The sequence below is a fragment of the Schistocerca americana genome, chromosome 6 (genome assembly GCF_021461395.2).
Source record: "Schistocerca americana isolate TAMUIC-IGC-003095 chromosome 6, iqSchAmer2.1, whole genome shotgun sequence".
Taxonomy (NCBI): domain Eukaryota; kingdom Metazoa; phylum Arthropoda; class Insecta; order Orthoptera; family Acrididae; genus Schistocerca; species Schistocerca americana.
Genome location: NC_060124.1, coordinates 381,457,246 through 381,472,303, shown reverse-complemented (window position 1 = coordinate 381,472,303; position 15,058 = coordinate 381,457,246). Strand labels below are relative to the sequence as shown.

Sequence of the window (15,058 nt, the reverse complement as noted above, 5' to 3'; positions counted from 1 at the left end):
GTACGAAACACTTCATACCTGTCTTAAACCCTTTTTGATCCGAGAACTTTGTTCTTAGTCATACAATCTTATTGTTTCCTTCTGGTTCTTGTACGTAATGTAGATTACCAATCTTTCTCTATAACTTGCTTCAATTTTTCTCAGAATTTTGAACATCTAACACCATTTTACACTGACGAAAGCTTTTTCTAGGTCGATGAATCCTATGAGCGTATCTTGGTTTTTTTTTTCTTAAGCCTTGCTTCCGTCATTGATAGCAACGTGAGAACTGGATCTCTGGCGCCTTAACTTTTCTTATAGTCAAACTAATCGCCATCTAAATGATGTACACTTTTGTTTTCCATTCTTCTGCACATTATTCTTGTTAGCGACTTGGATTGGTTAGATGTTAAGCTGCTTGTGTGATAGGTACCACACTTATCTGCCCTTGCTATCTTCAGAATTGTGTGGATGATATTTTTTCCGAAAGTCTGATAGTGCGTCGCTAGTCTCATAGAGCCCCTACACACTAACTTTAGTTGTTTGTTGCCATTTCCTTCTATGATTTCAAACATTTCGATGGAATATTATCTACGTTTCTGCCTTATTTGGAATTCTGTCCCTAATACTGGATCCCCTACGTCATCCATATCGATTCAAATTTCTTCTTCGATCACGTCATAGACAAAGCATACCCCTCATACAGGGCTTCCATATACTCATTACACCAGTTCAATCTTTGCATTTAACATAGGAATTTCCATTGCATTCATAATGCTACCATCCTTGCTTTTTATTTCACCGAAATTTCTTCAAATTTTTCGTGCTTCCTTTTCGCCGTGGCCACCCTGCACTAGATGTTTACTACATTAATAAGGGATCTATACAACTGCTCTCCTTTCTTTCAATTGAAATACATCATCTGACACCCAAGGTTTCTTCGAAGTTACGTTCCTTGTACCTACGTTTGTCTGCCCAATATCTATGGTTGTTCTTTTTACTGACGTCCACGTCTCTTGAACTGAACTGCATACCGTGGTATTCCTTATCGTGGCATCCATATCCTTAGCGAACTTAGCACATAGCCATTCCACATTACCTCAGTATTCCACTTTCTTCCACGTTGATTCTTTCTGACGGGTCTCTTGAACACAAGTCTTCTCCTCGTCATTACTAAATCATGATCTGAGTCTACGTCTGCACCTGGGTACGCCTCAAAGTCCAACATTTGATATCGGAATCAGTGTCTGACTACGATGTTAGCCAGTTGGAACAAGTTATATCAGATACTAAGCAATTTCATCACCATTCCATCTGCCTTCTGTTGCGATTGTTCTAGCGCACGCTTCTGTGCTTTTACACATTCTATGTCCGACTCACTCGTGCATGATTTATTGCGTGCACTGCTGCAGTGCGGTGACCTTGACGCCGTCGTGTCTTCTGCACAGGTCAGAAGACGATCCTGCACGGCGTGACTGGCCGCTTCCGCAGCGGTCAGCTGACCGCCATCATGGGCTCCTCCGGTGCTGGCAAGAGCTCCCTCATGGACATACTCACCGGCAACAGGTACGTCACCCTAAGGAAAGTTACCACACTATTTTCAAAATTCCTTCAGGACTGACACGTGGGCAGCTGAACACGAAGAGACGTCGTGCCAACACTGCCACTAACCGCTCAGAACAAACGCGTAATCTTGTATTTCATTCAACTCGCTGAACTCTCCATCTGTTCGGTTTGCAAACATGGGATTGACGTCAGTGTCTCTTGCAAGATCTTCAAACGTCTCCACGTTCGCATTCAATAATTAATTTATAATAAACTTCGCAAATTGCATCTGTTGGCGAGATCTGTTCTACAACTGAGAACAAATACGAGCAGCCGGCCGAAGTGGCCATGCGGTTAAAGGCGCTGCAGTCTGGAACCGCAAGACCGCTACGGTCGCAGGTTCGAATCCTGCCTCGGGCATGGATGTTTGTGATGTCCTTAGGTTAGTTAGGTTTAACTAGTTCTAAGTTCTAGGGGACTAATGACCTCAGCAGTTGAGTCCCATAGTGCTCAGAGCAATTTGAACCAAATACGAGCAGAGATTGAATGATTAATTTTACTCATTTTCATTATTTAACTTACCGTTTTCAATCGATGTATTTCGACGCCTTTGTTCTCTCAAGAACTAGAGCAATTTCTGCTTCCAGGACAAGATTCAGGTTTTGCTTTAAAATATGTACCGTGAAATTACTTGCTGCAGGCACTTCATCTCGTAGAGCATTATCACAATTTCAACATGCAAATTCGTCTGAAAATCAGAATACGACGTGAAGCACACACCAAAACTACTTCCAGCCAACTTCATACGACAGCTTCCAATTAACTAGTCGCCGAGGAGAGCGAAGTCTCTTATCGATAATCTTTTCTTTAACGTTATTTTTGTCTGTAATCTCATCGGCTGGAGTAGAATTGACTTCAGTGATAAGCTTCGCTTCGAACTGAGCCCCGATAACAAGCGAAGACGTAGCTGGGACACACCAGACGACAGTGGGATAGCAACCTGACTGTCGCCTGCCATGTGGTCCTACATCCAGAAGTGATGGGCCCCTTTGGTTGTCGTCGCGGCCCTCTTACAGCGCGGCGGTACATCGAAGACATTCTACTCCCGTTTTGTTGGCCTTATGGCAAACCATCCTGGTCTTTACATTTTAGCAAGGTAATGCCCGCCTGCACACGACGAGAGTTTCTACTGCTTGTCTTCGTGCTCGCCAATCCCTATTTTGGCCATCAAGGTCGCCCCGGATTTGTCTTCCCGATTGAGAGCTTCTGGAACATTATGGACAGGGTCCTCCAAACGTCTCTGGATTTTGATGGTCTGATTCGCCAATAGGGCAGAATTGGTACGTTATCGCTACAACTCTATCAATGTCAAACCAAATAACTGCTTGCATAAAGCCCAGTTGCAGACCAACGCGTTACTGGCTTGTTGATGTTTTGAAGCTCTATACAGTATTTCTGAAATTGTAATAATTTGTTTTGTCTGTACATGTTCATTACATCTGCCGATTTCCGTTCCATCCCGATAATTCGTTTGTGGCGCGTTGTATTTTTTGTCTTACTGTACCTTAGCTTTGTGTTGTCTGAGGAAAATTGTATGTTTTGTATTGTTTTCCAATTATACTTTCCGTTTTCTTGCAGGTTTAAATGACATGCAAATAGTAGTTTGTACAGCTGGAAACTACTATTTGCATGTCATTTAAACCTGTAAGAAAACAGAAAGTATAATTGGAAAAACAATACAAAACATACAATTTTGCACAGTCAATACAAAGCTAAGGTTCAGTAAGACCAAAAAAAAAAAAAAAAAAGCATACAACGGGCCACAAAGAAATTATCGGGATGGAACGGAAATCGTCAGATGTAATGAACATGTACAGACAAAAACAAATTACTACAATTTCAGAAATACTGTATAGAGCTTCAAAACATGAACAAGTCAGTAACGCATTCTTGGATGTATTCCAATCTCTGCCAGTAGAAGTTTGTATAGCAGGAAAAGGTACCCGTGGTCTAGGGGTAGCGTCTGTGATTCATAATCAAAACGTTTTCGGTCCCGGGTTCGATCCCCGCCTCTGCCTAAATTTTGATAAATAATCAGCTTTGGCGGCCGAAGACTTCCGGCATAAGAAGTCAGCCTCATTCTGCCAACGGCCTTGTCAAAGAGGGCGGAGGAGCGGATAGAGGTTCAGTGCACTCTCTTGTCCTAGGGGTGGGAAATTGCCCCTAAAGGTGGAAGAATCAGCAATGATCAACGACATGAGGATGCAGAAGGCAATGGAAACCACTGCATTAAAGACACGTAACGTGTATCCACAGGACATGTGACCTGTAATTGAAGAAGTGTCATGATGATCTCTCCATTGGCAAAAGATTCCGGAGAAGTGCCCCATTCGGATCTCCGGGAGGGGACTGCCAAGGGGGAGGTTACCATGAGAAAAAGATTGAATAATCAACGAAAGGATAACGTTCTACGAGTCGGGGCGTGGAATGTCAGAAGCTTGAACGTGGTAAGGAAACTAGAAAATCTAAAAAGTGAAATGCAAAGGCTCAATCTAGATATAGTGGGGGTCAGTGAAGTGAAGTGAAGTGGAAGGAAGACAAGGATTTCTGGTCAGATGAGTATCGGGTAATATCAACAGCAGCAGAAAATGGTATAACAGGTGTAGGATTCATTATGAATAGGAAGGTAGGGCAAAGGGTGTGTTACTGTTAACAGTTCAGTGACCGGGTTGTTCTAATCAGAATCGACAGCAGACCAACACCGACAACGATAGTTCAGGTATACATGCCGACGTCGCAAGCTGAAGATGAACAGATAGAGAAAGTGTATGAGGATATTGAAAGGGTAATGCAGTATGTAAAGGGGGACGAAAATCTAATAGTCATGGGCGACTGGAATGCAGTAGTAGGGGAAGGAGTAGAAGAAAAGGTTACAGGAGAATATGGGCTTGGGACAAGGAATGAAAGAGGAGAAAGACTAATTGAGTTCTGTAACAAGTTTCAGCTAGTAATAGCGAATACCCTGTTCAAGAATCACAAGAGGAGGAGGTATACTTGGAAAAGGCCGGGAGATACGGGAAGATTTCAATTAGATTACATCATGGTCAGGCAGAGATTCCGCAATCAGATACTGGATTGTAAGGCGTACCCAGGAGCAGATATAGACTCAGATCACAATATAGTAGTGATGAAGAGTAGGCTGAAGTTCAAGACATTAGTCAGGAAGAATCAATACGCAATGAAGTGGGATACGGAAGTACTAAGGAATGACGAGATACGTTTGAAGTTCTCTAACGCTATAGATACAGCAATAAGGAATAGTGCAGTAGGCAGTACAGTTGAAGAGGAATGGACATCTCTAGAAAGGGCCATCACAGAAGTTGGGAAGGAAAACATTGGTACAAAGAAGGTAGCTGCGAAGAAACCATGGGTAACAGAGGAAATACTTCAGCTGATTGATGAAAGGAGGAAGTACAAACATGTTCCGGGAAAATCAGGAATACAGAAATACAAGTCGCTGAGGAATGAAATAAATAGGAAGTGCAGGGAAGCTAAGACGAAATGGCTGCAGGGAAAATGTGAAGACATCGAAAAAGATATGATTGTCGGAAGGACAGACTCAGCATACAGGAAAGTCAAAACAACCTTTAGTGAAATTAAAAGCAACGGTGGTAACATTAAGAGTGCAACGGGAATTCCACTGTTAAATGCAGAGGAGAGAGCAGATAGTTGGAAAGAATACATTGAAAGCCTCTATGAGGGTGAAGATTTGTCTCATGTGATAGAAGAAGAAACAGGAGTCGATTTAGAAGAGATAGGGGATCCAGTATTAGAATCGGAATTTAAAAGAGCTTTGGAGGACTTACGGTCAAATAAGGCAGAAGGGATAAATAACATTCCATCAGAATTTCTAAAATCATTGGGGGAAGTGGCAACAAAATGACTATTGCAGAATATAAGAGTGGCGATATACCATCTGACTTTCGGAAAAGCATCATCCACACATTTCCGAAGACGGCAAGAGCTGACAAGTGCGAGAATTATCGCACAATCAGCTTAACAGCTCATGCATCGAAACTGCTTACAAGAATAATATACAGAAGAATGGAAAAGAAAATTGAGAATGCGCTAGGTGACGATCAGTTTGGCTTTAGGAAAAGTAAAGGGACGAGAGAGGCAATTCTGACGTTACGGCTAATGATGGAGGCAAGGCTAACGAAAAATCAAGACACTTTCATAGGATTTGTCGACCTGGAAAAAGCGTTCGACAGTATAAAATGGTGCAAGCTGTTATAGATTCTGAAAAAAGGAGGGGTAAGCTATAGGGAGAGACGGGTCATATACAATATGTACAACAACCAAGAGGGAATAATAAGAGTGGACGATCAAGAACGAAGTGCTCGTATTAAGAAGGGTGTAAGACAAGGCTGTAGCCTTTCGCCCCTACTCTTCAATCTGTACATCGAGGAAACAATGATGGAAATAAAAGAAAGGTTCAGGAGTGGAATTAAAATACAAGGTGAAAGGATATCAATGATACGATTCGCTGATGACATTGCTATCCTGAGTGAAAGTGAAGAAGAATTAAATGATCTGCTGAACGGAATGAACAGTCTAATGAGTACACAGTATGGTTTGAGAGTAAATCGGAGAAAGACGAAGGTAATGAAGTAGTAGAAATGAGAACAGTGAGAAACTTAACATCAGGATTGATGGTCACGAAGTCAATGAAGTTAAGGAATTCTGTTACCTAGGCAGTAAAATAACCAATGACGGACGGAGCAAGGAGGAAATCAAAAGCAGACTCGCTATGGCAAAGAAGGCATTTCTGGCCAAGAGAAGTCTACTAATATCAAATACCGGCCTTAATTTGAGGAAGAAATTTCTGAGGATGTACGTCTGGAGTACAGCATTGTATGGTAGTGAAACATGGACTGTGGGAAAACCGGAACAGAAGAGAATCGATGCATTTGAGATGTGGTGCTATAGACGAATGTTGAAAATTAGGTGGACTGATAAGGTAAGGAATGAGGAGGTTCTACGCAGAATCGGAGAGGAAAGGAATATGTGGAAAACACTGATAAGGAGAAGGGACAGGATGATAGGACATCTGCTAAGACATGAGGGAATGACTTCCATGGTACTAGAGGGAGCTGTAGAGGGCAAAAACTGCAGAGGAAGACAGAGATTGGAATACGTCAAGCAAATAATTGAGGACGTAGGTTGCAAGTGCTACTCTGAGATGAAGAGGTTAGCACAGGAAAGGAATTTGTGGCGGGCCGCATCAAACCAGTCAGTAGACTGATGACCAAAAAAAAAAATAGGAGGAAAGGCATTTCTAACCATCTGTTCATCGTCTCTGAGAGAGAGAGAGAGTGAGAGAGAGTGAGAGAGAGAGAGAGAGAGAGAGAGAGAGAGAGAGAGAGAGAGAGAAGGGGGGGGGGAGATTAACACGGTTTTTTTTTCACTTCCTCGATGATTTTTTGGATGTATTCCAATCTCTGTCTTCCCCTACAGTGTCTGCCCTCTATAGCTTCGTGTAGTACCATAGCTGCTATTCCCTGTGTCTCAAACTATGGCCTGTCATTCTGCCCCTTCTTCGTTTCAGTATTCTCCACATGTTCCTTTCTTCGGCGAGTTTGCAGATTACCGCCTCATTACTAATCAGTCCCACTTATTTTCAATATTCTTCCTCAAACCCTTCTGTTTTGTGTTCTGGTTTTCCCATTGTCCATGCTTCACTACCATTCAATACAGTGCTGCAAACATACACTCTCACAAATTTCTTCCTCAGGTTAAGGCCCATGTTTCACATTAGTTCACTTCTCTTCACCATGAATGCCCATTTCGCCAGTGCTAGTTTGCTTTTTATGTCCTCCTTCAATTGATGCAATTACTGCAAGAAGAACATTTAGTTTAACAAAACTTGCATATAATACAAAGAAAAAGTGAATAAACAAGGAAGTATAAAACTTTTCGAAAAAATAATAAAGCGTAACAAATCAAATACTATAAAAGATAGGACGAAATACAAATATTTCAAGAAAATAATTGAATTATTTTGTTGCCTAGGCAGAAGAATTCCTAAACTTCGTGTACTCCACGATCTCCCATTCTGGTGCTACTTTTATTGTTGTACACCTTTCTGCTACCTTCCATCGTTTTTTCTTCCTTCGATTTACTCTCAATCCATATTCTGTACTCATCAGACTTTTCATTCGATTCGACAGATTTTGTAGTTCTTAAGTTTGCCTGAGGATAGCAATGTCATAAGCGAAATTGATAACCTTTCACTCTGAATTTCAATCTTACCCTTAAAACTTCTTCATTTCTGTCATTGCTCCTTAGATGTATAGCTTGAACAGTAGGGGCGAAAGACTGCATCCCTCCCTTGCACCCTTCACGTTGCTCATTTCAGGTCTGAGCGCACAGTGAGCACGTAAGGATGCCTAGATAAACAGTGTCTCCCGCCAAGCTTGAGGACTTGGTGAGAGATTTCGCCTATTGACATGCAGCCCACATAACATAATTGTCATGTACTTCCTTCTTCATGACAATTCTCGGCGGCACCCTGCAGAGGCAGTGAAGATGCTCCTACAGCGTTTCCGGTGGTATGTGCTCGATCACCCACAATACAACCCGTATTTGACTCCCCTTGAGTTTCATCTACGTTCACAAGAACCGCTGGCTACGAAGACAACATTTTGGCACAGACAACGAGCGGTAGACAAGCGTAGAGAACTGGCGGAAAGCATAGGCGGTTGCCTTCTATGACGAGAGTATCGACACGTTGGTACAGCACTACGAGAGATGCCGAAGCCGGAGCGGTGACTATGTAGAGGGGAAGTTGAAAGGTGTATCTAACTGCTGTAAATAAAATATTTTTGATTTTCACCTTGGTTTCTTGTTCGCGACCAATTGGACGTCACTTTCCAATCAGTCATCGTACATCAACTCGCCTTCCCCTGTAGCGTACTCCTAGTTTCTTCAGAATTTCGATCATATTGCACCATTTTGCATAGTAGAACACTTTCTCTACGTCGAAAAATCCTATGAGCGTGTCATGGTTATAACATGTCTGGGTAGCTTTTCGTCAGTTTGTTCGGTACAAATTTTGAAATTTATTCTAAAGCAACTTCCCGATGAGCTGGAGACAAAATGTAGCATAGCTCAGAACTCGATGACAATAGAGTATTAACTCGCTTTCGTGTCTGGTGTATGGCGGAGGATACTTCGTGCACCGTTGCTGTTACCCTCTTTTCCTGCTCCACTTGAGAATTTTCCACGATAAGAACGGTTCCTAGTCCGTGCCTATGTGTGTTCGATTCCATTTTTTTCCTTAGACGTCTTTCCGTGAGGTAATAGGAGGAGATAGCGTACTGCTTTCTCCAAGGTGAAGAGCCATCGAAATGGGCCTTAAGTTTACCACATGCCTCTGTTGTAACCACACTAAAATGTTTGAAACTGATAAAAGAAATTATTTGAACAGAAACTATTCAACATAACAATTTTTAAAACGGACTAAAAATGTAAAATAATTTCTCCTACCCCCATATAGTTCTTAATCCCATAGAGGTAGACTATAACATTTTCCTTGAGTTTTTTTTAATATCTCTGAAAATACTTGTAGAATTTAAAACGAAAAACGTGGGATGCGTGCAATAGATAAATCATGCATGAGTAATTCACATCTTTACTATTATCTGTCGCATGCGCTTTACATTTTAGTTTTAAATCCTGAAAATATTTTCATGGGTATTAAAAATTCAGAAGCACACATTTTCAGGACTATCTGTATGGGACTAGGAGAAATTATTTTACACTTTTAGTGCGTTTTACAAACGTATTGTGTTAAAAAGGTTTTATTTAGATAAGTATTTCTTAAGTCTTGCTTCCATCAATAAACGGGTCAAAACTGCCTCTGTGGTGTCTTTATCATCCCTAAAGCCGAACTAATCGTCATTTAACAGATCTTCAGTTTTCTTTTCAAGTTTTCTGTACATTATTCTTCTGAGCAGCTTGGATGCAAGAGGTGTTAAGCTGTTCGTGCGATGGTTGTCGTAGCTATCTGCCCTTCCTATCTTCGGAATTGTGTGGATGATATTTCCCTGAAAGTCTGAGGGTATGTCGTCAGTCTGAGGGATCCTACACACCATACTGAATAGTTATTTGTGTACCACTTCCTCAATAATAGGAATTCCAATGGTACGTTATCTATCACATCTGCCTTTTCTGATATCATATCTTCTAGAGCACTTCCAAATTCTAACTCCAATACTGTATCTCCCATATCTTCCACAGAGACAAATTTTGTTTTCGTATTACGTCAACAGACAATTTTTCCCTCTCGTAGAAGTCTTCAATGTACTCTTTCCACCTGACCGTTCTCTCCTCTGCGTTTAATAGTGGAATTACCATAGTACTCCTAATGTTACCGCACTTGCTTTTGATTTCAGCAAAGGTTGCTTTGACTTTTCTACATGCTGACTCAGTTCTTCACGTTTTTCCTTCCGGTATTTCCTGTGGATTGTACGGGGAACCGTCACAAGCCTCAAACCCACTGCGAGCATTTACTTGAGTTGCAGCTGTCTGCCATGCCTCTTTTACAGAGGTCCAAACTGAAATCCTGAAACTTTGATACCGGAACGAATCTGCAACACAGTTCTCTTCCTTCTGCAGATAAAGTAATTCAGGAGGACGAAGACACACTGATCTATGAGCTGAAGTAAGAGTAGAACACAGATCAATATAACATTATTATTGCTAGTCATTTCTGGCATACCTGGATTAGTGTTGTGAGACAAATGGCCATGCAGAATCAGTAACACTTTACCTTGTGATGTCCTTGTAATAAACTGCTCCCTCAGCCAGTACATGAACGAGTCACAGTTCACATACCTGGATTTATCATTCACGTAAATCCTGGACCCTTGGGAAGAGAATCGTCCCATTAAGGTTTCTTGGCTTTTCCCCCTAGGAAATATAGTTTGGAGTTGTAAAAGCTTCCTTCAGCGTTGCGGCAAGCGATTACAATTATTGCACCGCCTTTTTCTCCCCTTTTCATCTAATACAATGACGGAGAGCCTTTCAGCGATGACAACATCCAGTTCTGGGTTAATCTGAAACAGTTTCATCCCAACTGTCAATATGAGCTGGCTTATCAACAACGTTTGTTTTGGTTAGTACTCCACGCAGTAATTTAATGCTATTCCCGATATCCCTTCTATTGACAGCTATAACTTTGCCTATGGAGAGTCCTTGGGATTTCTTCTTCATTAAGGCAGGAAATCGTCTTAAAAATGACTGAACCACTCCCATCCAGCCATTCCCCAACCTCGGTTAAAGCTATGCGGCATATCATTGCATTCAGCTGCTAATACTGAAACCTGAAGGTTTCTTCCATAGATTTTCCCCTCGTTTTTCGCTCCAAGAATACCTGAAAAATGTTCTAGTATTGTAATAACCTCCACCGTAAGAATTAGCAACATCATATCAAGACACTTATTAAGACAGTTAACGGTGATCTTTCACGTTTCAGCTTTTGATTAAGAAATTATTTTCCCCGGATTTTGGTATTAATTGCAAACGTTATCAAATTAATTCTTCGAAAGAGTAGCAGTTTCTTAAGAGGAAACAAATATTTAAATATTAACGAAATCTACCTTTTTATGGAGAACCTGAAGTGATTAATGAAAACTGCTTCATAAATTCCGACTCAACACTTACTCTGTGGCCCAATTCCACAGTTTTTCATCATTCTTCTCTAGGCGCCATTGTCCTTGGATGCTCTGAAACAGGTCATGGCCGCAGTTATAACTTACTGCATGCGCATCTGAAGACTTTCTTCGCTCGTCTGACCTCTCTGAGATGAGGTAACATAAGTTAGAGCAATTTTATGCAATAAGAAATAAATAAAAATTCGATCATTATTAGCGTCTCATCCGGAAGATAATGTGGTATCTTCCCATATATCGGGATGAGATGCCTAGCGGAATCACGTGACCAAGTATGGCTCAGCATTGTCGTTTGTAGATTGCAATGGAAATTTTAACTCTCATATTACATTCTGTATTTGTAAATATTGTCGGTTTTCAGACACATGAATACGCATTTATTTTGACATTCCTTTGTAGTAGTAACTTCACGGAAGTGGAACGTAATCCTGGCGTTTTTATCGTTCACCACCTCGCACACTCAGTCAACGATGGTACTTCACCTTTACTGTTACACAACTGGCTCTTCGAGGACGTACATAAACGCGTGACCGTGTCTGTTGCCTGAAGTGGAAATGTAAGAAATTAGCGATCTTACGGCTATAGCTACGTTCCTGTGATAAACGTTATCCTGTATGAATAGGGGACAGATGTTTTAAATACCGCGTTATGTTGATTACCAATAAATAAATTAGTTAAATAATTAATCGTGGAACTCGATAGCATATCTAAAGTAATTATGGAAGCTATTTTTGTACAAGGATGAGATACCAGGGAGAGGAGCGACCGCAGTGCTATGCGAAACCACCTGCAAAAGCTTGCAGTAAGCAAAAACTTTCCTACAGTTTTGTCCCAGAAGTAGCAGGCGCTACATACTTAGCAAATACAACGTCATCACCAAGACAATTACACTAATATTGACTTAAAGCGCTATTGTTAGCAGTAATAACTCCGGAAATATCAAACCTAGTGGCTTCCGGAGGCTGGGAGCGTGAAATAACGTGATGGGGGGAACAGCAAAGTACCTGTCGACAAAACTCCAAGGACAGTGGCTTGCAAAACAAATACCTCTCTCTGCCGTTTGCCTTTGGTCCCTAATTACACTTACTGCGAAGACATTACACAACCGCCTTCCTACCAAATTCAATGCATCGACGATTTCTGGAGCTTCAGTGCTTTAAGAAAAACCCAGATCTTAGACGAATAACTTGCTGACAAGACTAGCACATACTGAGCGATCTTAGTCCAACCTATCGTAGACACAAGATTCTCCACTTAACTATGCTGAAGAGTTACTGGTGTTACGCAAACACTTTCATTGCACATTTTACAATGGAAGTAACTACCTCTAACTGCTAAAACCTGATGAAAATAATTTTAAAACACGGAGATGCGTCTGTTCTACCACCTATCACGCTCATTTATCTATAAAACTCTACACCTATGTGTAATCGACGTTCAAAGTCAACAATCTAAAAGTTACAGAAGCACAGATCTCTGAAGAAATGATGCCTTGTAACATAAAATTGCTTGCGACACCTCGCGAGAGTCGTAAATAAACTATTAACTGACAAAAAGCACAACATTTTATTGAAACTATTGTTGTTAACATATGCACTACTTAGTCACACTAACATAGTGGCCGCTGGTTCGTTCGCGTTTGGGTACTAATTACAACAAATAGTTTTATAAACATACGTGAGGCCTACTGAATAATTACTATATTGGAGAGCCCTTTCTATTTCGATGCAATTCTCACAAAACAGATTTGTCGTGGTGACTGTTAACTACATTTCTCTGTTCTAATTCACAAACTGCATCACCTTCTAAGCTTTTCACGCTAATTAGGCCATAGAAGCAATACCGTCTCCGAATGTACATCTGAAAAAAAGCGATTCTGGTAGCTGGATTTGGAGGTTTTAGTTAATCCTGCCTTTTGGATGCTTATTATGATTTTTCCATAGAATCTTTCACCCCATAAAACTTATTGCTTTATTTCTAACTGAGAAGTCAAATACGAATTTTCAAAAATCGCTTTAAACATGTTTGCATATAACGAAATATTTTCATCTATTTTTAGCAGTTTTGGATGAGTGATGAAGAGTCAATGAATCAGTGAGGACTTTTCCTTTTCTGTATAGAGGTTCCCGAAAGCAGAACTTGCTTTGTTGTGGTACATTTTTTTAAATACTCGTCATTGTGGTGCAAATGTGTATTTTCAGACACAATTGAAAAGAATAGCTCGTGGTAGAGAGATGGATATTGTGTTATCACCGTGGCTTTCGATATTGCATACCTCAAACCGGTGTAGCATGTCCGTATTCTGACTTTGAAATTCCACATCTGCACTTCGATGACTAGTAAGAGAAGAACTTGCAACACAATACCTTATTTCTGAGCGATTGATAGTTATCCATTCAATACGTTTTTTTTTATGGTAGACGCTTCAGTCTGGAACCACTACGGTCGCAGGTTCGAATCCTGCCTTGGGTATGGATGTGTGTGATATCCTTAGGTTAGTTAGGTTCAAGTAGTTCTAAGTTCTAGGGGACTGATGACCTCAGATGTTAAGTACCATAGTGCTCAGAGCCATTTGATCCATTTGACGGTAGATTACTGTGATAGAAGGTAACCATATTTCATTAATATCTGAAAAGTACATAATTTTGTATTACGCATATGACTATGTATGCCACCTTCCTTGAGTAAATGATTTGAAATGATGTTATTATGGGATTAAGTGAAGTGTGTCCAACGAGTTAGGAAGTAAGATAGGTTTGACACTGAAGATTAAAGATGGGAAATAGAAAAGATGTCAGAATGACAGAGAAGCTTTTGCTGGATATCAAAAAACCTATAAGCAAAAAAGACACTCTTAAAAGTGGAGATATAGGAAATGAACTTTAAAAAAATCACTTACATAACTCTCGTTTCATCTACAACCCTAGGTTCGCTCCAAGAAATTTACATGGGTTAGTGTTGTTGGATTTATTGGGTTGCTTTCAAGTTGTCTATCTCTTTAATATTCACTGTCATTGTTAAATTTTAAAGAAAACTATGTTTTTCAGCTTTCTGCACCACGAAAGGCCAGCATTCAAACAGATGAAGCTAGGGAAGTTCCTAAACCTTTACGCAAATTGACAGAACTGACCAGCATTGCTTCTTGTCCATTCATTATGCAGACGTGCCAACTGGGTTGCAGAATTCGTAACAGTGAGGCTGCATAATCCGCTGTACTGCACTCCATAGAATCGAGGCTATACCAACTCCTGGAAAGGACATCTTTTTCGACTTCGACATTTCGCACTTTGTTTTTCTTTTATAGTATGTAAAATAGATTTGTCTTTCCAGCTGTTGCATTTAGGTTCATACACGCACGCACACACACACACACACACACACACACACACACACACACACACATCAACAGTCTTACAGCATAAAATGGCAGTGATCAACAGCATCTACAAAAATCGCTCTGTTGCATAAAACTAAGTGTAATGTCATCATGCCATCACATGTCTTGTGCCAACTGTTACCGTTCTTCGGATGTGCAGCATAGAGAGGGATATTGTCTCCAGAGTGAGATTTTCACTCTGCAGCGGAGTGTGCGCTGATTTCTGGTGGATTAAAACTGTGTGCTGCACCGAGATTCGAACGCGAGACCTTTGCCATTCGCGGGAAAGTGCTCTACAGACTGAGCTACCCAAGTAAGCACGACTCACGGCCCGTCCTCACAGCTTCAGTTCTGCCAGTGTCTCGTCTCCTACCTTCCAAACCAGTTTTAATCTACCAGGAAGCTACATATCAGCGCACACTCC

The 15,058-nt window shown here is 40.9% G+C and overlaps 1 protein-coding gene across 1 annotated transcript in view; it reads left to right on the top strand.

Annotated features, from left to right (window-relative positions):
• LOC124619276 (ATP-binding cassette sub-family G member 1-like) overlaps nt 1-15,058 on the top strand; it is a 373,642-nt gene that overhangs the window by 199,484 nt on the left and 159,100 nt on the right. The window contains exon 2 of the mRNA XM_047145545.1: nt 1,428-1,545. Within this exon, the coding sequence (XP_047001501.1) occupies nt 1,428-1,545 (118 nt within the window). The remainder of the gene's footprint in view (nt 1-1,427; nt 1,546-15,058) is intronic.